This window comes from Scyliorhinus canicula, chromosome 4 (assembly GCF_902713615.1).
Source record: "Scyliorhinus canicula chromosome 4, sScyCan1.1, whole genome shotgun sequence".
NCBI lineage: Eukaryota > Metazoa > Chordata > Chondrichthyes > Carcharhiniformes > Scyliorhinidae > Scyliorhinus > Scyliorhinus canicula.
This window is the reverse complement of record NC_052149.1, coordinates 188,679,855-188,704,996: the sequence shown is the minus strand read 5'-3', so window position 1 is coordinate 188,704,996 and position 25,142 is coordinate 188,679,855. Positions and strand designations below refer to the sequence as shown.

Sequence of the window (25,142 nt, the reverse complement as noted above, 5' to 3'; positions counted from 1 at the left end):
CCCCTCTTCCGAGATGCCAGAATGTCTTAGCGGTGGGTGAGATATGTAGGAAACTTTGCTGGGAATGCTGGCTCCTTGGGAGTTCTTGGGCCCCTTTCCTCGCATCCTTCAATGGTAGTGCTAATTCTATAGCCCTTTTGAGATCTAGGACAGATACTACCAACAGTATTGTTTGTATTGCAACATTATTGATCACGATTTTTTGTATCGCAACATTATTGATCACATACACTAGCTGGTTGCTTAGTATCTCGGTCAGGAATGGGCCAAACTCTCAGATTTTGGTCAGCTTCCTTAATCCAGACAGCGCTTTTGTCCACAGGTTCCCCAAGGGTTTTCCAGTTGTTTTGAATCTGTAGCGTTGGAGGATTATGGACGGCTTTGGGTCGTAATGGTTCGTTACTGGATCCACAAGCTTCTTGCTGAACGTGAGGGGATGGGTGAAGAAACCGGAAGTAGAGTGGGTGAAGATGGAGGAGAGTTCCTGCATCAGGGCACCCCTCCAAACTTTAGCCGCCGCAGCTCTCACTTCCCATCCTCCCTCCCCAATACTGGAGGAGCCCAGTGGTAGTCACCACACTCCGAACGTGGTAGCAAATGAGGCAGCACTTCGGCCTAACCAAAATGCCCACCATGGACCCCCATTTGCAACAACCACAGGTTTACTCCTGCAATAATGGACACCACCTTCAAAAGATGGAGACAGGACCAGGAACACCGATGATTAGGGACATGTACAAGGACGAGAGTAGTGGCCCTCGGGGAACTCACGGAGAGGTTCCATTTACCAAGAGAAAACGACCAGAGCTAAAAAGACTCCTCCGTAAGGAAACAAAGACATACCCCCAGATACAGGACACTGGTTACTGGAAGAACTTCTGGACGTGGGCAACCTAGGGAAGGGAAATTGTGCAGACTTGTACGGGCGACTGTTGGAGGAGGATGCTACCCCCCAGGAAGAGACGAGGAAAAAATGGGAAGAGGAACTGGGCAGCACAGTGGCAATGGTTAGCACTGTGGCTTCACAGTGCCAGGGTCTCTGGTTCGATTCCCCGCTGGGTCACTGTCTGTGCGGAGTCTGCACATTCTCCCCGTGTCTGCGTGGGTTTCCTACGGGTGCTCCGGTTTCCTCCCACAGTGCAAAGACGTGCAAGTTAGGTGGATTGGCCATGCTAAATTGTCCTTGGTGCCCAAAAAGTTTAGGAGGGATTATTGGCTACGGGAGATTGGGTGGAAGTGAGGCCTTAAGTGGGTCGGTGCAGACTCATGTATAGAGATGGGGGAGGACTCTGTATTGAAGTAATACACAGGGCGAACTTCACCTCCACATGCGTAGGGCTGAGCCTAACACAGCTAAAGGTGGCGCACAGAGCAACTAACCAAAACCTAAATAGTTTGGTCTTCCACCTCCAGAAATAACCTATGTAAACAGTGCCAGGGAGGCCCAACCAACCACACCTGCATGTTCTGGGCTTGCCCCAGACTCGTTGGGTACTGGACAACCTTGGTTTCCACAAGATGTGGACGCCATTCAATCTGTACCAAGATCTGTTCGTAGCCAGCAAACAGTAGAGTAAGGGAAGCAGACTACGGACAAAGGCACATAAAGAGAATGCGAGAGATAAGGGAAAAAGCAAAAGAGGACTGGTCCAATGGAAAGCTGAAGCTCAAACTAAACTGTAAATAGACACTTGTAAATATACACTCTGGCCATTGTAATAATGTACACTGACTAAAAAGGGGAGCCATGGCCACAGCAGGAGTGAAGACAATAGCCTCCCATCCATTGATTCCATCTACACCTCCTGCTGCCTTGGGAAAACGGGCAGCATAATAAAGACCCCTCTCACACGGCTTACTCTTCCAACTTCTTCCATCGGGTAGGAGGTACAAAAGTCTGAGAACACGTACGAACAAATTCAAGACTTTGGTGCGGTCATATTTAGAATACTGCGTACAGTTCTGGTTGCCACATCACCACAAGGATGTGGATGCTTTGGAGAGGGTGCAGAGGTGGTACACCAGGATGTTGCCTGGTATGGATGGCGCCAGCTATGAAGAGAGGTTGAGTAGATTAGGATTATTTTCATTAGAAAGACGGAAGTTGAGGGGGGGGGGGGGGGCTCATTGAGGTCTACAAAATCATGAGAGGTATAGACAGGGTGGATAGCAAGAAGCTTTTCCCTCCCCCCAGAGTGGGGGACTCAATTACTAGGGGTCACGAGTTCAAGGTGAGGGGGGGAAAAGTTTCAGGGAGATATTCATGGAAAGTGGTGAGTGCCTGGAACGCATTGCCAGCGAAGGTGGTAGAGGTGGTCACGGTAGTGTCATTTAAGATGTATCTAGACAGATACATGAATGGGCAGGGAGCAGAGGGATACAGATCCTTAGAAAATAGGCGACAGTTTTAGATAGAGGATCTGGATCGGCGCAGGCTTGGAGGGTTGAAGGGCCTGATCCTGTGCTGTAATTTTTCTTTGTTCTCTTTGTTCTTAAAAACAGCTTCTTCCCCACTGTTGCCAGACTCATAAATGACCCTGTTATGGACTGATGCTGGTGTCAATGTATTTACATTGTGTACCTTGTGTTGGCCTATTATGTATTTTCTTTTCATGTACTAAATGATTTGCTCGCAAAAAAAAACTTTTCACTGCATCTCAGTACACGTGACAATAAAAAAATCCATCCACAGTCTGTAAATATATGTGCCGAGATATGTTTGTCATTTTCATTTTTATTTTGTGTGCGGTTTTACATGGTATCAGAAGAATAACAATATCCCCATCATTCCTTTCTATGCCATTAGCAGAAAAGAAATAGTGCGCGCGTCCGGCATTCAAAAGAGCTCATTAAAATGGCTTCCACCTCAGGGTAAACCCCTCTTCCACTCAGCAAAACTTTTTCCAGGTAAAAATGTTCTGCCAGGTCACTCACCCATACCTTTGCCTTTGGCAGCTCCGACTTCCACCAACTCAACAAAATCCGTCTCCAGGCTATCAGGGAGGCAAAGGGCAAGACAGTGGCCACCACGCTCCTCGCCTGAACTCCAGGATATTCCGACACTCCGAATATCGCCACCTCTGTACTAGGAGCCACTTTCCGCCCAGAATTTCGGACATTACATCTGAAAACCCCTTCCAGAGTCCCCTCAACTTCGGACACGCCCAAAACATATGCTTTTGGTTCACCCCCCTCCCCCACACCCATCCTCCACCCCCAAAAAGAACCGGCTCATCCTCGAGACCATGTGGGCTCTGTGCACCACCTTAAATTGGATGAGGCTTAACCTTGCCCATGACGAGAAGAATTCGCCCTCCACAGGGCTTTCCTCCACCTCCTTGGCCCCCAACTCTTCCTCCCACTTGCATCTGATCTCCTTCACAGAAGCACCCTTCCTATCCATATATATCCGCCAGTCTCCCCTCCCTAAATGTCATCCTCGGGCAACTTGGTTTGCAGCACCAGAGGTGGCAACTCCAGAAACGAAGGCATGTCTTTTCTAACAAAGTCCCTCACCTGCAGGTACCTCAATCTGTTTCCCTTAGATAACCGATACCTCTCCTCAAGCTCCTCCAGGCCTGCAACCATTCCTCCCACAAACAAATCCCTAAAGTGCTTTATCCCTACCTGCCGCCACTCCCGGAAACTCAATTCCAGTCCCACTGGCGCAAACCTATGATTGTCACATATCAGCACCCCAGAGACTAGCCATCTAGTCTCAAGTGTTACCTACTCTGGTTCCTGATCCTCAACGCTGTTACAACCACCAGATTGAGGAGTATCAGACCGGCGAGAACGGCAGCATGGTAACAGTGGCTAGCACAGTTGCTTCACAGCTCTATGGTTACAGGTTCGATTCCCAGCTTGAGTCACTGTCTGTGCAGAGTCTGTACGCTCTCCCCGTGTCTGCGTGGGTTTCCTCCGGGTGCTCTGGTTCCCTCCCACAAGTCCCAAAGACATGCTGTTAGGTAAATAGCAGATCCTGAATTCTCCCTCAGTATACCTGAACAGGCGGCAGAATATGGCAACTGGGGACTTTTCACAGTACCTTCATTTGCAGTGTAAATGTCAGCCTACTTGTGACAATAAAGATTATTATTATTAATAAATGTGGTCATGACCTCTTCGGAGGGGCAGGTCCAATAAGTAATCATATCGATGGACGCGGAAAAGGCCTTTGACAGGGTGGAGTGGCGATACCAGTTCGAGATCCTCGGAAGGTTTGGGTTTGGACCGAAATTTGGTGCATTGGGTACGGCTACTGTATGCATCCCCAGGGCAAGTGTGAGAACGAACGAGATTCGCTCGGTTTATTTTGGGCTGCATAGGGAAACATGGCAGAGATACCCACTGTCGCCATTGTTTGCATTGGAAATTGAGTCCTTGGCAATTGCGCTTTGGAAGAGTGGCAGGGGATTGTGAAGGGAGTAGGAGGCATTGGGTGTCTTTGTACGCCAACGTTGTACTGTTGTACATAGCAAATCCACTGGACAGTAAGGGGAGAACTATGGAACTGTTGGGAAAGTTTGGGGCCTTTCGGAAAAGTGAGATTTTCCCTCCGATTGCTTTGGGGTAGTGCAAACTTGGGAGCTCTCCTGAGTGGCATGGGTAGATTTTGGGATTTGGGAATTCAGGTGGCGCATGACTGGGCTACTATAGCCTGGGTCTAGTTGGAGGAGGATTCATTCAAGGGGACAAGTTTGAGGGCCCATTGGACAGCCCCGCCAATGTTTTCCCTGAGGAGTACGTGAGCAGTCCAGTGGTGGTACCTTCAATTAAAATTTGGAATCAATTGAGGGGATATTTTAAATTCGTGCACATACCGGTATTGACCCCACTATGTGGGAACAACAGGTTTTCACTGGGGGCGGATGGATAGGATATACTGGAGATGGCGATAGGAACGGATAGTGAGGGTGAGAGACCTATTTGTGGAGGGCAAGTTTGCGGTACTGGAGGAAGTGCGGGAGAGGTTTGACTTGCCAAGGGGGAGCATGTTTCGATACTGGCAGGTGCAGGATTTTGTGTGGGAGGAACTGCCTTCAGAGTATACGTTGTGGCGAAGTTGCTGATCCTGGATGTGTGAGGAGGGGAAGAGAGGATTGGAGATATCTATGGGTGGTTGGGAGAGAAGGGGTTGGCTTTATTGAAAGATATCGAGTGGAAGTGGGAGAAAGAGTTGGGATGGGGAATTGGGAGTGAAATAATGCTCCAAGTCAACTCAACCTCCTCCTGTGCGAGGATGAGCCTTATACAGTTTAAGGTGGTACATTGGGCCCATATGACCCTGACCCATTAAGGGTTTTCTTCCGGGGATAGAAGCTATGTACGGGAGGTGTGGGAGGGGGCTGGTCAGTGCCCAATCCTGACACAGTGGGATAAATTTTGGGAGGTGCTGTTTGAGTCTGTCAGGGATTGTGGACGTCAATCTTACACCGGTTCTTTTGGTGCCGATTCTTATGCGGCGTCGTAGGTGCCGGGGCTGCAGGAGGGGAAGGGGCTTTCTTGTGGCCTCGGCCTCTGATTGCCTGGCGATGGATACTTTTGAGCTGGAGATCAACAGCGCCACCGGGGAGTTGCAGCAGCTCCCAGACCCGGACTGGCAGTTACGATAGTCACAATGGTGACTGCAGCTCCCATTTCCACCTCCATTTCTAGGGAATGGCCTCCCACTGCCCACAAACTTGGTCCCTCTGCCGGAATTGGAAGTCATCATGTCATGACCTTGAACTGCCAGGATACCTTGCCAGTATCCGCGAAGCACATTCAAGCATGGGTCCAGAAGGACCACACTCTGGCAAAATTGCACCATATGATCCGCAATGGCAGCATCAAAGGACACCCTACAGATGGCAAAATTGCACCATACGATCCGCAATGGCGGAATCAGAGGACACCCTACAGATGACATGAAGCTCTTCCTCACTAAATGACAAGAGCCAAGAGTAGATAATGGTACCACTTTGTGGGAGGCAGAGTAGTCACCCCCACCCAGGTCGGTGCCCAATCCTGACAGCTCACTCAGCTAAATCGCTGGCTTTTAAAGCAGACCAAGCAGGCCCGCAGCACAGTTTCGATTCCCGTACCAGCTTCCCCAGACAGGCGCCGGAATGTGGCGACTAGGTGCTTTTCACAGTAACTTCCTTGAAGCCTACTTGTGACAATAAGCGATTTTCCTTTCATAATGGACACCCCGAGTTTCATGGATGAAAATACTCGCAAGGAGCTACAATTGGTGGTGCGGGCTCAGTACAGACATGGAGAGTCTGATGAAGCTGTGCCTAATTTGGCCAGGAGAATCAGAAGTTCCCACCGTTGGCCTTTTTGCACCCAGGGAATGGCCAGGAATACCATGGTATGGGTGCAAATGAACTTTGGGCCACTCTTGGGATCGATGCCCACTCAAAATGGTTAGAAGTCTCCCATGACTTCTCATACGATAGAAAAAAATGCCGGCATTTCGCATCCGATAATGGTACCCCCTTTATCAGTGGAGGCGTTTAGACATTCATGAAATTGAACAGCATTAAATGCATCCGAACGTCCAACGTCTCATGGCCTGGCTGAACGGGCAGTTCAAACATTGAAAACCGGAATGAAGAAGCAGCCTGTTGGTCCCCTGGATATTGAACATTGAACAGTACAGCACAGAACAGGCCCTTCAGCCCTCAATGTTGTGCCGAGCCATGATCACCCTACTCAAACCCACATATCCACCCTATACCCGTAACCCAACAACCCCCCCTTAACCTTACTTTTATTAGGACACTACGGGCAATTTAGCATGGCCAATCCACCTAACCCGCACATCTTTGGACTGTGGGAGGAAACCGGAGCACCCGGAGGAAACCCACGCACACAGGGGGAGGACGTGCAGACTCCACACAGACAGTGACCCAGCCGGGAATCGAACCTGGGACTCTGGAGCTGTGAAGCATTTATGCTAACCACCATACAAAATTGTCCTGGTTCTTCTTTGATTGTAGAACCATGGCGCACACGACGACGATGAGAGTCACAACAGCATAATTATTAAATGGGACGACGACTACAAACCATTCTTAGCCTGCCGTTCCTAATCTGAGGGGTGGTGATTTAAGAACCAAAAAGGAACCACGACACTAGAAGACCCAAAAGAATATTAGGAACAGGAGCTGTCATCTATGTGCGGAGCATTGGAGATGGCTACCAATGGATCATTGGAGTTGTGTTGGAAAAGGCTGGTCCAGTTTCTTACAAAGTCATAGTCCAAGGGAAGGCCATGAAAAAGCACCTGGACCACATGAGAAGCAAGGAACCCACTCCAGTGGAGATTATTTCAGCAGAGACGACGTGCTTGACCCCCGTTGCAACTACCTCCGGCAAGGGGACTCAGCCTATGGACCCCCCCCACCCCCCGAGAGTCGTTCCCCCAGCTATGAAGATGTGGAAGCTGAGGAGATTAATGCCCCACCGGAGTTCTACGTCAAAGATGAGCCTCCATCCGTGGCCCTTCAGCGCTCAACAAGGAAGCAGCGATCCCCAGTCCACTTCACACTCCCCAACCAGGCTCCATCAGCCGGCAACTCAAGGCCTCGTGCCAAGTGACGAAAGAGGCCTTGTCACAGCGGGAGTCCACGAGGACCATGAGGGAAAAATCACTGTCTGATCTTCCCGTGGGCTTAGTAGAACGAGAGTTCCCGTTGTGAGCGGGCAAAGGCCCACCCAACTGGGGCTCATTAATCGGGACTTTTAAATGTAGCTACCAGACAAGGATAGCCTTGAGCTAGGACGTTTTTTTGTGTGCCCTGGTAGCGGATTTATTTTCAGTAAAATAAACCAGTTTGACCTTTCACTCCACACCTGGAATTATCACAGTAAAGATGGATCTTTTTGTCAGAATGGCTTAGTAATGCATTTACTTAGCAGACAGCAAGGAAATTCCCCAATTGCTGACTTCGTCAATAAGTAAACTCAGAATGGGAAATGAATCTTGGATCTTCTGGTCAGGATGGTTTTGCAAGATTAGCACTTCTTAAAATGCTCCCTTAGTAACCTTCTTAAAGGGAACAAGAAAAAGGATTTCCTAAATTTTAAAGACTATATTCTACCGTGTACTTTTGAGCATGGTAATTCATGCTAGATTATAGTTCAACAGAAATTAATCACCCATCCAGTGCTTGGCTTAAGTAACAATGTAGTAATAATAATCTTTATTAATGTCACAAGTAGGCTTACATTAACACTGCAATGAAGTTACTGTGAAAATCCCCTCGTCGCCACACTCCAGCACCTGTTCAGGAGAAATCACCTAACAGCACATCCTCCGGGACTTGTGGGTAGAAAACAGAGCAGGAAACCAGAGCACCCGGAAGAAATCCACGCAGACACAGAGAACGTGCAGACTCTGCACAGACATTGACCCAAGCCAGGAATCGAACCCGAGGCCCTGCTGCAGTGATGCAACAGTGCATCATAACTGAGCCCATCCCTGCCTTCACAACAGCGTCTCATCTAACCTCTCACACTTCACAGATGTCATCATATGATTTCCTCCTTTTAGCCCAGGGCTATCAAGCCACCACCCAAACAAACATCTAAATCACAGTCATTATGAAGTGCATTTCAAATTTGTCAAGTCATTGTAAATTACAGTTCTCTGACGAAACCAACATGTTGGTTGATGAAAATGTATTTACCACATACATACAACAGAAATCTTAATGCATTAAAGCTTTATGCTTGAGGAATTTACAGCACAGAAGGTAAGCCACTTTTAATGATTCTGCATATGAACTAGAAAGGTCTCGTTGTTCATCTGTACATTTTAACATTGCGCCATATAGTATACTGTTTTCCACATCAATCCTTCAAAATACATTATTTCACACTGCTCCATTTGATAGGATTCTGCCCATTTCACCATTCTGTTTATGTCATACTTAAGGCAATAACTATCCATACTCTACTACTTTACCAAGTTTTGGATCCTCTGCAAACTTTATAACAGTTCCCTCCACTAGAGTCTAGGTCATTCATCAAAATTGCAGAGCAATAAACCCAAGATTCCAAAAAGTATCCAGCAGACTACCAATGCAAACCACTTCCTCATCTGATAAACATCCATCCACCACTACCCTTCACTTCCAGTATTGAGGCAATTCTGTATTCATACCACCACTTTTGAAAGATCGACCGGAGAACTAATATTTTTCTCTGTAGAAGGGTCATATGGATTTGAAAAGTTCTGTTTCGCACTCCACAGATGCTGGCAGATTTTGTTTTAATTTCAGATTTCCAGCATTCGCAGTGAAAAGCAGGTTCGAGTGCGCACCCACAAAACACTTTAAAAAATTGAATAAAGTTAGTCACACGTGATTTGCCTTTAACAAATCCATGCTGGCTCCCTTGATTAACCCATGCCTTCTCAAATGAATGTTTATTAGGTTTTATAAGAAAAACATTTGTAATTTTAATTACTGCAAATATCCCTTTTGCAGCAGATAATGGATCAGTGGAAGCCAGTTTTGTACATTGTAGAATATTACATTAGCTCTTTTGACCAACCTCCACTCGACGTTCACTTGTTTCAAGGATCGATGAGTTTTCTTGCTTCAGTTGATTCTGTTCCTCCTGAAGTGACTGAATTCTGTCATTTGCTGCAGCAAGCTAAAAACATATCAAAATAAGCAGAGAATCAGATTGTAGACTCAAGTAGAATGCCAAGAAAAACACCAGGAAAAGACCTGATAATTACGATTCACCTCTTCAATTATTTTTGCGTTGGTTTTTTCCAATGAATCCAGTTTTGTCTGCAGATCTGAAACTGTACCACTGTAGAACAGAAAGAGATTCAGTCAAATGTCACACTTAGTTAATACAAACAATAGCATACTCAGATTAAGTCAAGAGGTGAGGTGACACATGAAATGTCACTACACTGTAGTAAGGCATTAACAACCCAGATAATATTCAAATTTTCATCCTTTTTAGTAGAGCAAAGAAAATAACAGAGCATGCTTATAACATTTAACAAAATATATTATATATTTTAATTCTAATAATAATCATTATTAGTGTCACAAGTAGGATTACATTCACGCCACAATGAAGTTACTGTGAAAATACCCTAGTCGCCACACTACGACGTCAGTTCGGGTACACTGAGGGAGAATTCAGAATGTCAAAATACCCAACAGGCACGTCCTTCGGGACTGGTGGAAGGAAACCGAAGCACCCAAAGAAACCCCATGCAGACACAGGGAGAACGTGCAGACTCCGCACAGACAGTTACTCAAGCCGGGAATCGAACCTGGGTCCCTGGCGCTGTGAAGCAAGTGCTATTCTATACAGCATAGGTATGAATAAAGACTTTTGATGGTTCACCTTAAGTGTCTGTTGAGTTCTTCCACATAATGTTTCTGGTCCAGAATTGTAGTGAGTTCAGCATCCCTGCCGGTCAAGAAATAGAAGTAAACAATAGACCATTGATTTTGAACATCTCCAAATCAAGCTGAACTCCGTCAACTTATCTCAAGTGCAGACTTAATTTGTTTGTGAGCTATTCATGCTATGTTCCCAGATATATCATTTTAGGTGAAGGAGCCTCTTGGGAAGAAGAGTCATCATGTTATATTTATGTTGCACCTCGAGTGATTCAATTAAGTCTAAAACTATGGTCTTAAATATAAACAAAGAAGACAACATAGGTCCGAGCGGCAAACACCAGTTTTTCACGAATACCCAATTCCGTCACTGCAGCACAGTTATATGATGAATTAGCAAATATTACGTGAGGGCGGAGGGAGCATTAGTGTGGTCTCTAATCTGTAATAATCACTGGTTCGCCCCGGGAAGGATGGATGGAGCGTTCCGGAGATGGCAGAGAGCAGGGATTGAGAGGATGGGGGATATGTTTATAGAGGGGAGCTTTTCTAGCCTGAGGGAGCTGGAGGAGGAATTTGGATTGGGAGAAGAAATGAATTTAGGTACCTGCAGGTGTGGAACTTCCTACGCAGGCAGGTCTCAACCTTCCCGCTCCTACCACCAAGGGGGATACAGGACAGGGTAGTTTCTGGAGTGTGGGTGGGAGAAGGGAGGGTTTCGGACATTTACAAAGAACTCGGGGTCAGAGGAGACGCAGACTGAGGAGTTGAAACGCAAGTGGGAAGAGAAGTTAGGAGGAGAGAGATAGAGGTTGGTCTCTGGGTGGACGTGTTGAGTAGCGTCAATGTGTCCACAACATGTGCCAGGCTCAGCCGGATACAATTTAAGATCGTTCACCGGGCCCACATGACAGTAGCCCGGATGAGCAGGTTCTTTGGGGTAGAAGCTAGGTGCGCAAGGGTCAGCGAAACATGTCCATATGTTCTGGGCATGCCCGAAGCTTAGGGGATTCTGGCAAGGGCTTGCAGAGGTCATGTCCAAGGTGTTAAAAACAAGGGTGGCACCGAGTCCAAAGGTGGTGATTTTCAGAGGAAAAGACAGCACTTCTCTCCTCGTGAAATTCCAGACCTGCAGGTACCCAAATCCGTTCCCCCCGGGAAACTCATTCTTCCTCCAGGTTCTCCAACTTTGCAAATCTGCCCCCTATAAACAGATTGCCAATCCTTGTCTGCCGCCACCCCCGGAACCTCGCATCCAACCTCCCCCAGTGCAACCTACGCTTGTCACAAATCTGCACCTTCGATACCAAAGTGTACCACAACCTCTGACTTATCATTCTTGCCCTGAAACCCCTGATTCCGGTCCCAGGGAGGCAACACCATTCTGGAGTCACATTGCGGCCACAGAAATGTTGTCTGCTCCCCAACTAATTAATTCCCTAATGCTCCTCCTTCCTCCCCCCCTGTACAGCCATGCCATTTGTACAGTCAGGTCACTTGTGGTGCCAGAAGCTTGGCTCTGACTGCACTCCCTTGAGGAACCTGCACCCTCATCAGTTTCCAAAATGGAAAACTGATTTGAGAGCAGGACGTCAGGGAACCCCTGCTTCTTGGACTGCCCGCTGGTCACCCTTTCCTCCAGATCTTCGTGCTGCGGTTTTGTTTTCTTTAAAGAAAAAAGATTCGCAAGTATCTGTTCCTCAGAAGAAAATGGGTAAGAAACCAAGTTTTAGAGTGATGCTCAAAGACATTTGGAACGGACTTCCGGTATGCAGCATGGAGTGAGTGAGCACACAGAGGCAGCTCCTGCCCAAGGTTACAGAAAAGAGCTCTTTTTTGGGCGGCACGGGTTGGAATTTCGATGAAAAGCTGTAGGTGAATGTTCGAGGAGTACTTTCCCCCAGGAATAGTATGTTTCTTGGTTATCAGACCCTCAGAAACAGTGCAAGATTGGGCGGAAACAGCAGCAAACAAAAGCCTCTACAAGCAGGCAGGCGGGGGAAGGGCCAGTTTATAGGTCTCAAGCTGACTTAAGGGCCTTTATGAAAGCTGAATTCTAGCAGCAGTCGACGCTGTCCCGACAAATCCCAGTGGGGGAAGGTGTCTAGAGGAGCATTCCCCATAATTTATGGTGCTCACCCGGAGAGGGGCAAACGAAAAAGCTGCAGCAGCTCCCCAAGAAAAGCAGGGGAAGAAAGACAAAATGGCGGGCGGCGGAACACCCGAGGACTGGTGGAAGTGGGCGCAGGAGCAGCAAGCCTCTCTTCTGCGCTGTTTTGCGGAGCTGAAGGCTGAGTTGCTGGACTCCCTGAATGCAACTACAAACAAGCTGTTTGGGACCGAGGCGGCACAGGAGGTGTCGATTCGGGAGTTGCAGCAGCAGGCCGCTGAACGGGAGGAGGAGGCCGTGGTCCTCGTGGGGAAAGTGGAGTTGCACGAGGCACTTCACAAAAAGTGGCAAGACCACTTGGAGGAGCTGGACGTTCGCACGAGGCGAAAGAATTTGAGGATCCTGGGCCTGGCGGAGGGGCTGGAGGGGTTGGATTTCCCGTCGTACGTGACCACGATGTTGAGCTCGTTGATGGGAGCAGGGTCCTTCCATTTGCCCCTGGAGCTTGAGGGAGCTCACAGAGTGCTGGCCAGGAGGCCTAAGGCAAATGAACCCCCGCGGGCGGTGCTGGTGCGGTTCCATCGATTTAGTGACCGGGAGTGTGTGCTGCGCTGGGCCAAGAAAGAGAGGAGCAGCAAGTGGGAGAATTCGGTGGTGTGAATCTACCAGGACTGGGGTGCGAAGGTGGCAAAGCGGCGGGCCAGGTTCAACCGGACGAAGGCGGTGCTGCATGCCAAGCAGGTCAGATTTGGAATGCTGCAGCCTGCGCGTGACATATAAGGACCGGCACCACTACTTCGAGTCCCCGGAGGAGGCGTGGGCCTTTGTACAGGCGGAGAAGCTGGACTCGAACTAGGGTCTGGGGACACACTATGGCCGTTGCTGTTTTCGCTGTTGCTGTTCTTCAATTTTGACAGGTATTATTTTTATGCTGGTTTTCTTTTTGCTCTGTTTCTGGGTGGGTTTGTCTGTTGGGTATGGGTGTGGGGTATGTGGGGAACGTTGGGGGTATGTGCTTTATATGTTCTCTTCTGTACGGGGCTGGGGGTTGGGGGTGAAACTGGATTTTGAGGAGCTGCGTCAGAAGGGTGGGGTGCGGCAGTGTGAAAGCGCGGGCTTTCCTTTGGATGTCCGCGCTGCGGGGCAGGGGGGGGCGGAGCTGGAGGTGGGGGCGTGGCCTTCACTGGTTTTCTTTCCCCCGCTGAAGCAGTGCCAAGGAGTTGTGGCAAGAGGGAGATGACCCCATGCCGGGAGGAGATGGGTTTTGGCAGGAGCTGCCGGGTCAGCAGAAGTCAGCTGACTCACGGAAGTACCATGGAGGGTGCGTCGCGGCTAGGAGGGGTCCTAGCCTGTTGGGGGGGGGGGGGGGGGGGGGGGGGGGGGGGGGGAGATACCGGGTTGCTGCTGGAATGGCCAGGAAGGAGCTGGTGTGGGCCGGGGGGGGTAGAGGAGAGGCGTTATAGAACATAGAACATAGAACATAGAACAGTACAGCACAGAACAGGCCCTTCGGCCCTCAATGTTGTGCCGAGCCATGATCACCATGGGGAACAGGTCAGGCGGGGCGAGCTGGCCTGGGGCGAGCAGTCGATAAGCTATGGCTAGCCGGCGGGGGAGAGGGGCAGGTTGCCCTCTGATCCGGCTGATTACCTGGAACGTGAGGGGGCTGAATGGGCTGGTTAAGAGAACTAGGGTTTTTTCTCATCTGAAGGGGCTGAAGGCGGACGTACGTGGCTATGCTCCAGGAGACCCACTGAAGGTGGCGGACCAGGTTCGTCTGAGGAAGGGGTGGGTGGGGCAGGTTTTTCACTCAGGATTGGACGCGAAGAACCGGGGGGTGGCGATTCTGGTGGGGAAGAGGGTGGCGTTCGAGGCGGCTGAGGTGGTGTCGGACAAGGAGGGCAGATATATTATGGTGAAGGGTAGGCTGCAGAGAGAGAAGGTGGTGCTGGTTAATGTATATGCCCCGAAGAGGCGCTTGTTGGGCCACATTCCGGACCTGGAGGCGGGGGGCCTGATCATGGGGGTAGACTTTAACACAGTGCTGGATCCCCCACTGGACCGGTCCAGTTCAAGGACGGGTAGGAGACCGGCGGCGGCCAAAGTGCTGAGGGGGTTTGTGAACCAGATGGGAGGGGTGGATCCCTGGAGGTTTGGGAGGCCGAGCACGGGAGTATTCCTTTTTCTCCCATGTCCATAGGGTCTATTCCCGAATAGATTTTTTCATCCTGAGCAGGGGATTGATCCCGAGGGTGCAGGATGCCGAGTATTCGGCCATAGCGATTTCGGACCATGCCCCGCACTGGGTTGATCTGGAGATGGGGGAGGCGCGGGACCAGCGCCCGCTCTGGCGCCTGGATGTGGGGATGCTGGCTGATGAGGAGGTGTGTAGGAGGGTCCGGGGAAGTATTGAGGGGTATCTGGATACCAACGACACGGGGGAGGTCCGGGTGGGGATGGTCTGGGAGGCTCTGAAAGCAGTGATCCGGGGGGAGCTGATCTCCATCCGGGCCCATAGGGAAAGGAGGGAGAGGAAGGAGAGGGAGAGACTGGTGAGGGAGCTCCTGGATGTGGACAGGAGATACGCGGAGGCACCGGAGGAGGGGTTGCTGGGGGAACGGCGTAGTTTGCAGGCCAAATTTGACTTGTTGACCACCAAAAAGGCGGAGACACAGTGGAGGAGGTCGCAGGGCGCGGTATATGAGTATGGGGAGAAGGCGAGCAGGATGTTGGCGCATCAGCTCCGCAGGCGAGATGCGGCTAGGGAAATTGGTGGAGTGATGGATAGGGGTGGGAATGTAGTGCAGAAGGGGACAGAAGTAAATGGGGTCTTTAGGGACTTCTACGAGGAACTGTACCGGTCAGAACCTCCGATGGGGAGAGGGGGGATGAAGAGCTTCATGAACAGGCTATGTTTCCCAAGGGTTCAAGAGGAGCTGGTAGAGGGGCTGGGGGCGCCGATAGAGTTGGAGGAGCTAGTCAGGGGGATTGGACAAATGCAGTCAGGTAAGGCGCCGGGGCCGGATGGGTTCCCGGTGGAATTTTATAAAAAGTATGCGGATCTGGTGGGCCCCCCGTTGGTGCGAGCCTTCAATGAGGCATGGGAGGGGGGGGGGGCTTTGCCCCCGACGATGTCGTGGGCACTGATCTCTCTGATCCTGAAGCGGGATAAGGACCCCTTGCAGTGTGGATCACACAGGCCTATCTCGCTCCTCAATATTGACGCTAAGTTGCTGGCGAAGATCCTGGCCACCAGGATAGAGGACTGTGTGCCAGGGGTGATACACGAGGATCAGACAGGATTTGTCAAGGGACGGCAGCTCAACACGAATGTGCGGAGACTGCTAAATGTTATTATGATGCCGGCAGTGGAGGGGGAGGCGGAGATAGTGGTGGCGCTGGATGCGGAGAAAGCGTTTGATAGAGTTGAGTGGGGGTACCTGTGGGAGGTGCTGGAGCGGTTCGGATTCGGGGAGGGATTCATCAAATGGGTGAGGTTGCTCTACGCGGCTCCGATGGCAAGTGTAGTTACCAATGGAAGGAGATCGGAGTACTTTAGGCTCTACCGTGGGACCAGGCAGGGGTGCCCCCTGTCCCCCTTGCTCTTTGCACTGGCGATTGAACCTTTGGCTATGGCGTTGAGGGAGTCAGGGAGATGGAGGGGTCTGGTGCGGGGTGGGGAGGAACATCGTATATCGCTGTATGCGGACGAGGTGCTGTTGTATGTGGCGGATCCAGAAGGGGGAATGCCGGGGGTGATGGAGCTGTTAGCGGAATTTGGGGGCTTCTCGGGCTATAAGTTAAATTTAGGCAAGAGTGAGGTATTTGTAGTACACCCGGGTGATCAGGAGGAGGGAATTGGGAGACTCCCATTTAAGAGGGCAGTGAAGAGTTTCAGATACCTGGGGGTGCAGGTGGCCAGGAGTTGGGGGACTCTCCATAAGCTTAATTTTACCAGGCTGGTGGAGCAGATGGAGGAGGAATTTAAAAGGTGGGACATGGTGCCTCTATCGTTGGCGGGTAGAGTGCAGTCCGTCAAAATGACGGTTCTCTCGAGGTTCTTGTTCCTTTTTCAGTGTTTGCCCATCTTTATCCCTAGGGCCTTTTTTAGAAGGGTGACTAGCAGCATCATGAGCTTTGTTTGGGCACATGGGACCCCGAGGGTGAAGAGGGTCTTCTTGGAGCGGGGTAGAGATGGGGGGGGCTGGCGTTACCCAATCTCTCGGGGTATTATTGGGCGGCCAATGTGTCGATGGTGCACAAGTGGGTAATGGAGGGGGCAGCATGGAAACGGATGGAGAGGGCGTCCTGTGGAGATACAAGCCTGGGGGCCCTGGTAACGGCGCCGTGGCCGCTCCCTCCTACGAGGTATACCACGAGTCCGGTGGTGGCGGCTACCCTCAAGATTTGGGGGCAGTGGAGGCGACATAGGGGAGAAGTGGGGGGCTCGATGGAGGCTCCGTTAAGGGGGAACCATAGGTTCGTCCCGGGGAACATTGATGGGGGATTCAGGGTTGGCACAGAGTGGGCATCAGACAGCTGAGGGACCTGTTTATTGATGGGAGGTTTGCGAGCCTGGGGGAGTTGGAGGAGACATTTGGGCTCCCCCCGGGGAACATGTTCAGGTATCTGCAGGTAAAGGCATTTGCTAGGCGGCAGGTGGAGGGATTCCCTTCGCTTCCCGCGAGGTGGGTGAGCGACAGGGTGCTTTTGGGGGTCTGGGTCGGAGAGGGGAAGATATCTGATATCTACAAGGTTATGCAGGAGGTGGAGGAGGCGTCAGTAGAGGAGCTGAAAGCTAAGTGGGAGGGGGAACTGGGGGAACAGATCGAAGACGGGACATGGGCTGATGCTCTGGAGAGGGTTAATTCTTCCTCCTCGTGTGCGCGGCTTAGCCTCATCCAATTCAAGGTGCTGCACCGGGCCCACATGGCTGGGACGAGGAGGAGTAGGTTCTTTGGGGGTGAAGACAGGTGTGTCAGGTGCTCGGGGAGTCCAGCGAACCATGCCCATATGTTCTGGGCATGCCCGGCACTGGAGGAGTTCTGGAAGGGGGTGGCGAGGACGGTGTCAAGGGTGGTGGGATCCAGGGTCAAGCCAGGATGGGGACTCGCGATTTTTGGGGTTGGGGTGGAGCCGGGAGTGCGGGAGGCGAAAGAGGCCGGTGTGCTGGCCTTTGCGTCCCTAGTAGCCCGGCGAAGGATCTTGCTACAATGGAAGGATGCGAGGCCCCAAGCGTGGAGACCTGGATCAATGACATGGCGGGTTTCATTAAGCTAGAGAAGGTCAAATTCGCCCTGAGAGGGTCGGTGCAAGGGTTCTTTAGGCGGTGGCAACCTTTTCTCGACTTTCTGGCTCAACAATAGGGTACAGGGACAGTAGCAGCAGCAACCCGGGGGGGGAGGGCGGACAATGACTATGTTTGTTTATTTCATTTAAATTTATTTTTAAGTTCTTTTGTTGTTCATTGGGGTTGGGGGGGATGGGGGGGATGTGATACATGCGTCTATACGGTCTGGGGGTGTTACAGTTATTATGGGTTATTTTGTTGCATTTCATTGTTTGTCGTTATGTTTTATATTTTCTGTAAAAAATTACAATAAAAATTATATTTAAAAAAAAAGACATTTGGAACACCACTCATTAATTCTCAGATTTTCTGTTGTTGGGGAAAGAGAAAAGAAACATAACAATGTCCCCCCCCCACCACCAATCAAACCAGGTGATTCTCCAAACATACTGGCACAATCTTCTGTGGAATCCTACCCTAGTAAAGGCTGACAAAAACCTTCAGGAGGAGATAAGAGAAGTGGAGAAAAATAGAAGTAAATGGTTTTTGTCACGCAGGCCTGCCACACTAGAAGAATTGGCTTGCACTAGATAAAGCATACCAACTTTAGAAAGCAAAACATTAAGGAAAAAAGCCAAAATGAGCTTGTTCATTCAACATTGCTAAATGCCATAGGCACAATGGAAAAATTGATTTTGGATTAGCGCCAAACAAACGTAATGATCGATACAGCTTGGCGGAGCATCATTAAAATTTTAGTACAAAGTAAACTAGTTCCTACTTGTATTAAATGGTTAATCTGCAAAACTGCGAAGGGCAGCAATTTTACCACCGTTAAGCTGCCAAAAGTATAACAAAAACACCAATGTTACGGAGGCTCTTGAATTTTATTACGATGCCGGCGGTGGAAGGGGAGGTGGAGATAGTGGTGGCGCTAGATGCGGAGAAGGCCTTTGATAGGCTCGAGTGGGGGTACTTGTGGGAGGTGCTGGAAAGGTTCGGGTTTGGGGAGGGGTTTGTCAGTTGGGTGAGGCTGTTGTACGAGGCCCCGATGGCGAGTGTGGCCACGAATAAGAGGAGGTCGGAGTATTTTCGACTATACCGAGGGACGAGGCAGGGGTGTCCCGTGTCCCCTGTCCCCCCTACTTTTTGCGCTGGCAATTGAACCCCTGGCTATGGCGCTGAGGGAGTCGGGGGATTGGAGGGGGCTGGTCCGGGGTGGGGAGGAGCACCGAGTGTCGCTCTATGCGGATGACCTATTGTTGTATGTGGCGGACCCGGTGGGGGGGAATGCCGGTGGTGATGTGAATTCTCCTGGAATTTGGGGATTTCTCAGGGTATAAGCTTAACTTTGGGAAAAGAGAGCTGTTTGTGGTACACCCGGGGGACCAGGAGGGGGGGATTGGGAGGCTCCCACTGAAAAGGGCGGAGAGGAGCTTCAGGTACTTGGGGGTTCAGGTGGCCAGGAGCTGGGGGGCCTTGCATAAGCTAAACCTCAAGGCTGGTGGAGCAAATGGAGGAGGAGTTTAAGAGGTGGGACATGCTGCCGCTGTCTTTGGCGGGTAGGGTGCAGTCAGTCAAGATGACGGTGCTCCCGAGGTTTCTGTTCCTGTTCCAGTGCCTCCCCATCCTTATCCCGAAGGCCTTTTTCAGGCGGGTTAACAGGAGCATTACGGGGTTTGTGTGGGCACACGGGACTCTAAGGGTGAGACGCGTGTTCTTGGAGCGGGGCAGGGATGGGGGGGGGGGGCTGGCGTTGCCCAACCTCTATGGGTATTATTGGGCTGCCAACGCAGCGATGGTGCGCAAGTGGGTAATGGACGAGGAGGGGGCGGCATGGAAGAGGCTGGAGATGGCATCCTGTGTGAGTACGAGCCTGGAAGCGCTTGCAACGGCGCCACTACCGCCGACGAGGTATACCACGAACCCGGTGGTGGCAGCTACCCTCAAGATTTGGGGGCAATGGAGGCAGCACAGGGGGGAGGTGGGGGCCTCGATGGGGTCCCCGATATGGGGGAACCACCGGTTTGTTCCGGGGAGAATTGATGGCGGGTTCCTGAGTTGGCACAGGGCAGGTGTCAGGAGGCTGGGGGACCTGTTCATAGACGGGAAGTTTGCGAGCCTGGGTGAGCTGGAAGGGAAGTTCAGGCTCCCCCGGGGAACACCTTTAGGTACATGCAAGTAAGGTAGTTTGTCAGGCGACAGTGTTACCCCTGCTGCCGCCGCGTGGGGTCCAGGACAGGGTGCTCTCGGGAGTATGGGTTGGAGAGGGGAGGATCTCGGAAGTGTACCAGGTGATGCAGGAAGTAGATGAGGCCTCGGCGGAGGAGCTGAAAGATAAATGGGAGGAGGAGCTGGGAGGAGGAGATTGAGGTGGGGACGTGGGCGGATGCCCTAGAAAGGGTGAACTCCTCCTCTTCGTGTGCGAGGCTTAGCCTCACACAGTTTAAGGTACTGCATAGGGCTCATATGACCGGGACAAGGATGAGCCTGTTTTTTGGGACCGGGGACAGGTGTATTAGGTGCTCAGGGAGCCCAGCAAACCATGTCCACATGTTCTGGGCATGCCCAGCGCTGGGGGAATTTTGGAAGGGTGTAGCAAGGACGGTATCGAGGGTGGTAGGATCCAGGGTCAATCCAGGCTGGGGACTCGCAATATTTGGGGTTGCAGTGGAGCCAGGAGTGCAGGAGGCGAAAGAGGCCGGTGTTCTAGCCTTTGCGTCCCTAGTAGCCCGGCGGAGAATTCTTCTTCAGTGGAAGGATGCGAGGCCCCCAAACGTGGAGGCCTGGGTCAACGATATGGCGGGGTTTATTAAATTGGAGGGGGTGAAATTTGCCCTAAGGGGGTCAGTGCAGGGGTTTTCCAGGAGATAGCAACCATTCCTAGTTCTCCTGGCAGAACGGTAAAAACAAAAGGTCAGCAGCAGCAACCCAGAAGTTTTTTGCCAATGACGGGCGTTAATTTATTGTTTCTCTTTTATATTTACGGCAGGGGGCTTGTTTTTTTTTTGTTCTTAGAATTTTCTGTTATTGTTTTCTTTTTTGTGAAAATATGAAAATTTGAATAAAAATTATTTTTAAAAATACAAAAAAAAACACCAATGTTACAAGTGGTTTTGAATACTCACTCTTTTCTGTCAGAACTATCCTGAACTCCATCTTTAAGATACAATGAGAAGTCAATCACCCCAACCTGAAATTCAAGCCAGGAAATTTATTAGAACAAATTTCAATCGGTGGCAACAAAACAATCGATTTGGGCTTTGTGGCAACCAAAACATTTTCAATGAATCGGAACATTTAGACCAGTAGTTCTAAAACTGAAGCCCTTGTGATCTGCAAGATACTCTAGTCAGCAAGAGACAACTGCCCACTTAGTATAAATTAATGACAGTTAATGTTTGTCTTGCACAAGTAGCTGACAAGGTGCCTACCCACAAAGCTCCAGAATACACTTTGTTTGCAGTGATGCGTATATTAGCTTCCATGTTTTTTAGCAGTGAATCTAGCACTTTGGTCGCAAAGGGGAGATGAGAGGCTAGCTACTGCTGTGATATTAGGGTGCATTCCACAAGTAACATTAAATTGCTCCCCGATCTGCTGAGCATTTTACGTATTGCTATGAAAACTATATTTACCATTTTGAACTTTTTGAGGACGAGAGATTCAACTCCTGATGGACCTCGGACTTTATGCACATTTGCAAGCCAGGAAGCAGGCTGCACATTCATAGTTCTGCAATTGATAAGTACTTTGGGCTAGCGCTCCTGCACATATGGAGGAAAAAAGGCATGAAATCTCAGGTCAAGTGACAGGGAACTGAACACCATAGCTGGCAAGCGTCCCAAGCAGGGAAGAGGGTGAGGTCCCAAAAACTGGAGAGGAAACATGGAGAGGTCCCAAAAGGAAGTCCCAGTTAAGGGACAGAAATAGGCTCCAAATTAGCCAAAGGGCTGCAGGGAGCATTTTACATAAAAAAGGGCTCAGGGGAAGCCCTATTAATGGCAGAGGGGGCTCAGGGGAACTCAAACATGAAAAAGGCAACCAAAAGTGGACAACTCTTGTGTTATAGGTTGTTGGAGCAAAGATACGCTTTTGGAGCAGTAGCATTCTGTTCGGCACAGTCCAAGATCTGAAGGGGTGCCTGTAATTTGGTGTTTAGTGCACACTTGGGAGTCCAGGGGAACGGAATCTCAAGATGAGATTGAAACTTTGCGAAGTGGGCCATTGCTCATGCTGTCCAAGTTGTGTGACTTCCAAGGCAAAATCTTGGAAGGTGAAGATTGGAAATCTTCGTAAGAGAGACAGAGTTCAGTCAGATTGGTTGACTCAAATGTTACTGACATCTGGGTGGGTTGTTGAGAAATCGGAGGTGGGTTGTTGAGAAATCCATGTTATCTGTTTTGGTCATATCTGCCATTCATTATTTCACGTAGTGTATTCAACCATAGTTGTTAATTTACATGCATCTCATACTTACCCTGAATATTAGAATAGAAGATAGATATTTACCCTGAATGTTAAGAGTACAAGATAGATATTGTAAGTTGCATCATCTTTTTGACCTTGTACAGGAAAACATATTTTTGTTTGTTCAAAACTCATGGAATCGGTTTTGGCCATATCTGCCATTCATTATTTCACAGTGTATTCAACCACAGTTGGCTTATTAATTCACATGCATCTGATACTTACCCTGAATGTTAGAATAGAAGATAGGTATTTATCCTGAATGTTAAGAGTACAAGATGTAAGTTGCTTCATCTTTCTCACCCTGTACAGGAAAATGTAATGTTTGTTGAAAACTCATGGGAATCTTGTGGCTTTGTTTACCGAGAAAGTGTCTAGAATCTCAAACCTTGTCCACTTGGCCCGAACCAGATCTTGCCAACATCTTTGGGATGCTGGCCAAGGATCATAACAGTACATTGCCATGAGAATGTCACTTTCAGAAATGTTTGAATGCTCATGGTGCTGCAGTGGTGTCAGAGTGTGGGTGGAGCTGAGCTTTGGCTCTGCTTTTTAGTTTCACTTTGAGAAAAGCCTGGATGTGTCTGTGCTTTTTGGTTTCGTTTTCAGTGTTGGAGCTGAAGCCAGACAAAGCAGCTGTACTGCTGTTCTCTCTGCCATGAAAAGACTATATCTTGATCATTTGGTGAATTCAGAATTATAAATGTTCTGAGTAATGACTTTAACCTGATGTGCTTCTGTTAAAGGTTATGTATTTTGTAAGTCTTCTGCATGTTAAAAGGACAGCATAAGCATTACTTAGTGTTGTATTCTTTGGGGGTTATATTGAATTGATGGTTGCTAAGATGTTCACTGTATGTTTTAAAAAGGTTTGAGTTCATAGAATAAACACTGTTTTGCTTTAAAAAATACTTTTCCATTTCTGCTGTACCACACCTGTACAGTGGGCCGTGTGCTCACCATACTGCAATCTATTAAAAGCTGTTGGTCAGGTGAACTCCATAATACACTTTGGGGTTCTCTAAACCCTGGCCCATAACAACATCAAGTTCTGTTGTTTCTTATCATCACAGAAAAGCGGTTGTTTGATTTACTTAAAGCCTCCAAAATGATGCAATACTGTAAATAACACCAGAAACTGACTGGGTTTGCACAGGTCTGTACACATAACATTCTCTGGAATATTGAGTATTCCGTGATAGAATTAGTGGGAAAGAAACTCGTATGTTTATGGGAAGTTACTTGAAAAAAATTCTAAAACAGTAACCTGCTTTGAACTGGTTAAAAATCTGAAGGTGGCGAGATTATAGTTAATGCAGATTTGACAAATAGTTGTTTTAATTCAATGTGATCTATGGGCTGATTGCCTGTTAATAGCATACATACTCAATCTTTAACCACATTAAAAGCACTTCAATTGGCATGCACTAGAATATTAGTGGAATCAAATTCTATCCAGGTGTAACATCAAAAGTGGCAAAGTTAAAACTACAACACACCTGTTAATGTGGCTCCTCAGGAAATAAATCATAATGACCTGCCAGCCACATTCAGGATTACTTTATACTAACAGGGAAAACATGGCCAAGGATTATTTTATTTATTTATTTTTTTTTAAAAGAAGATTTTCTCTGCCGAACTATTTACTGCAAGCGTGGTTTGAGAGAAGCTTTAGTTTAAGCTTCACTCTTTTAACCTTTTGCAAAAACAGAGGATTTTTGAACCTTTTGAGGAAAGAAATTCTGGCTCCCTATTAGTATTTATCAAATATTGCAGACATAGGTTTTCCCAGTGATTTATTTGGTAAAACCCACATGCTGCAGCAGAGGTATAAATTCATAGAATAGCTACAGCATATATGGAGGCTATTTGGCCCTTTGTGTCGGTGCCAGATTGAGAACAATATCTGACCTAACCCCAGTAGCTCGTCTTTTCCCAGTAGCACTTCAAAATAATTAGAATTCTCTTTTGAAAGCATCAAATGAACTACATCTGCCACACACATGAGCAGTGCATTCCGGATTGTAGCCACTTGCAGCACGGTGGTTAGCATAAATGCTTCACAGCTCCAGGGTCCCAGGTTCGATTCCCGGCTGGGTCACTGTCTGTGTGGAATCTGCACGTCCTCCCCGTGTGCGCGTGGGTTTCCTCCGGGTGCTCTGGTTTCCTCCCACAGTCCAAAGATGTGCGGGTTAGGTGGATTGGCCATGCTAAATTGCCCGTAGTGTAAGGTTAATGGGGGGATTGTTGGGTTACGGGTATAGGGTGGATACGTGGGTTTGAGTAGGGTGATCATTGCTCGGCACAACATCGAGGGCCGAAGGGACTGTTCTGTGCTGTACTGTTCTATGTTCTATGCTACACAAGGCAGTTGTGTCATCATTGCTTCTCTTGCAAATATGTTCTCTGGCTCTTGATCTTTCTGCCAATAGCAGTTTCTCCCTTTCTACTCTGTCCAGATACCTCAATTTTGAAAATCTCTACCTCAAAGTTCTCTTTTCCAAGGAGAACAGGCTAATATCTCCATCTTTCCACACAGCTGAAGTTTCTCATTTTTAATTTATTGGCACCTTCTCCAATGGCTTCACATTTTTCCAAATGTATGGAAATTGGACACAATACTCCAGCTGAGAGCGAACAAGGGCTTTTATGCCAGCTTACCATAACTTCCTTACTTTTGTATTCCATTCCCCTATTGTCCAGAATCCTGCCTGCCTTATTAACCACTTCCTCTGCCTTGCCGCCTTCATCGATTTGTGTACATGCACTTCCAGTTCTCTCTGTTCCAGCACCCACCCCCATTAGAATTCTATCCTTCATTTCATATTGCCTCTACTCGTTCTTCATTCTAAAATGTACCACTTCACATTTCTCTATTAAATTTAGTCTGCCATCTGTCCACCCATTC

The 25,142-nt window shown here is 49.0% G+C and overlaps 1 protein-coding gene across 2 annotated transcripts in view; it reads right to left on the bottom strand.

Annotated features, from left to right (window-relative positions):
- rufy1 (RUN and FYVE domain containing 1) overlaps positions 1–25,142 on the bottom strand; it is an 89,526-nt gene that overhangs the window by 43,787 nt on the left and 20,597 nt on the right. For both annotated transcript variants that reach the window (XM_038795708.1, XM_038795709.1), the window contains exons 6-9: positions 20,893–20,957; positions 10,366–10,431; positions 9,744–9,813; positions 9,547–9,648 (exon numbers count right to left, since the gene is read on the bottom strand). In XM_038795708.1, coding sequence (XP_038651636.1) covers positions 9,547–9,648; positions 9,744–9,813; positions 10,366–10,431; positions 20,893–20,957 — 303 coding nt within the window. The remainder of the gene's footprint in view (positions 1–9,546; positions 9,649–9,743; positions 9,814–10,365; positions 10,432–20,892; positions 20,958–25,142) is intronic.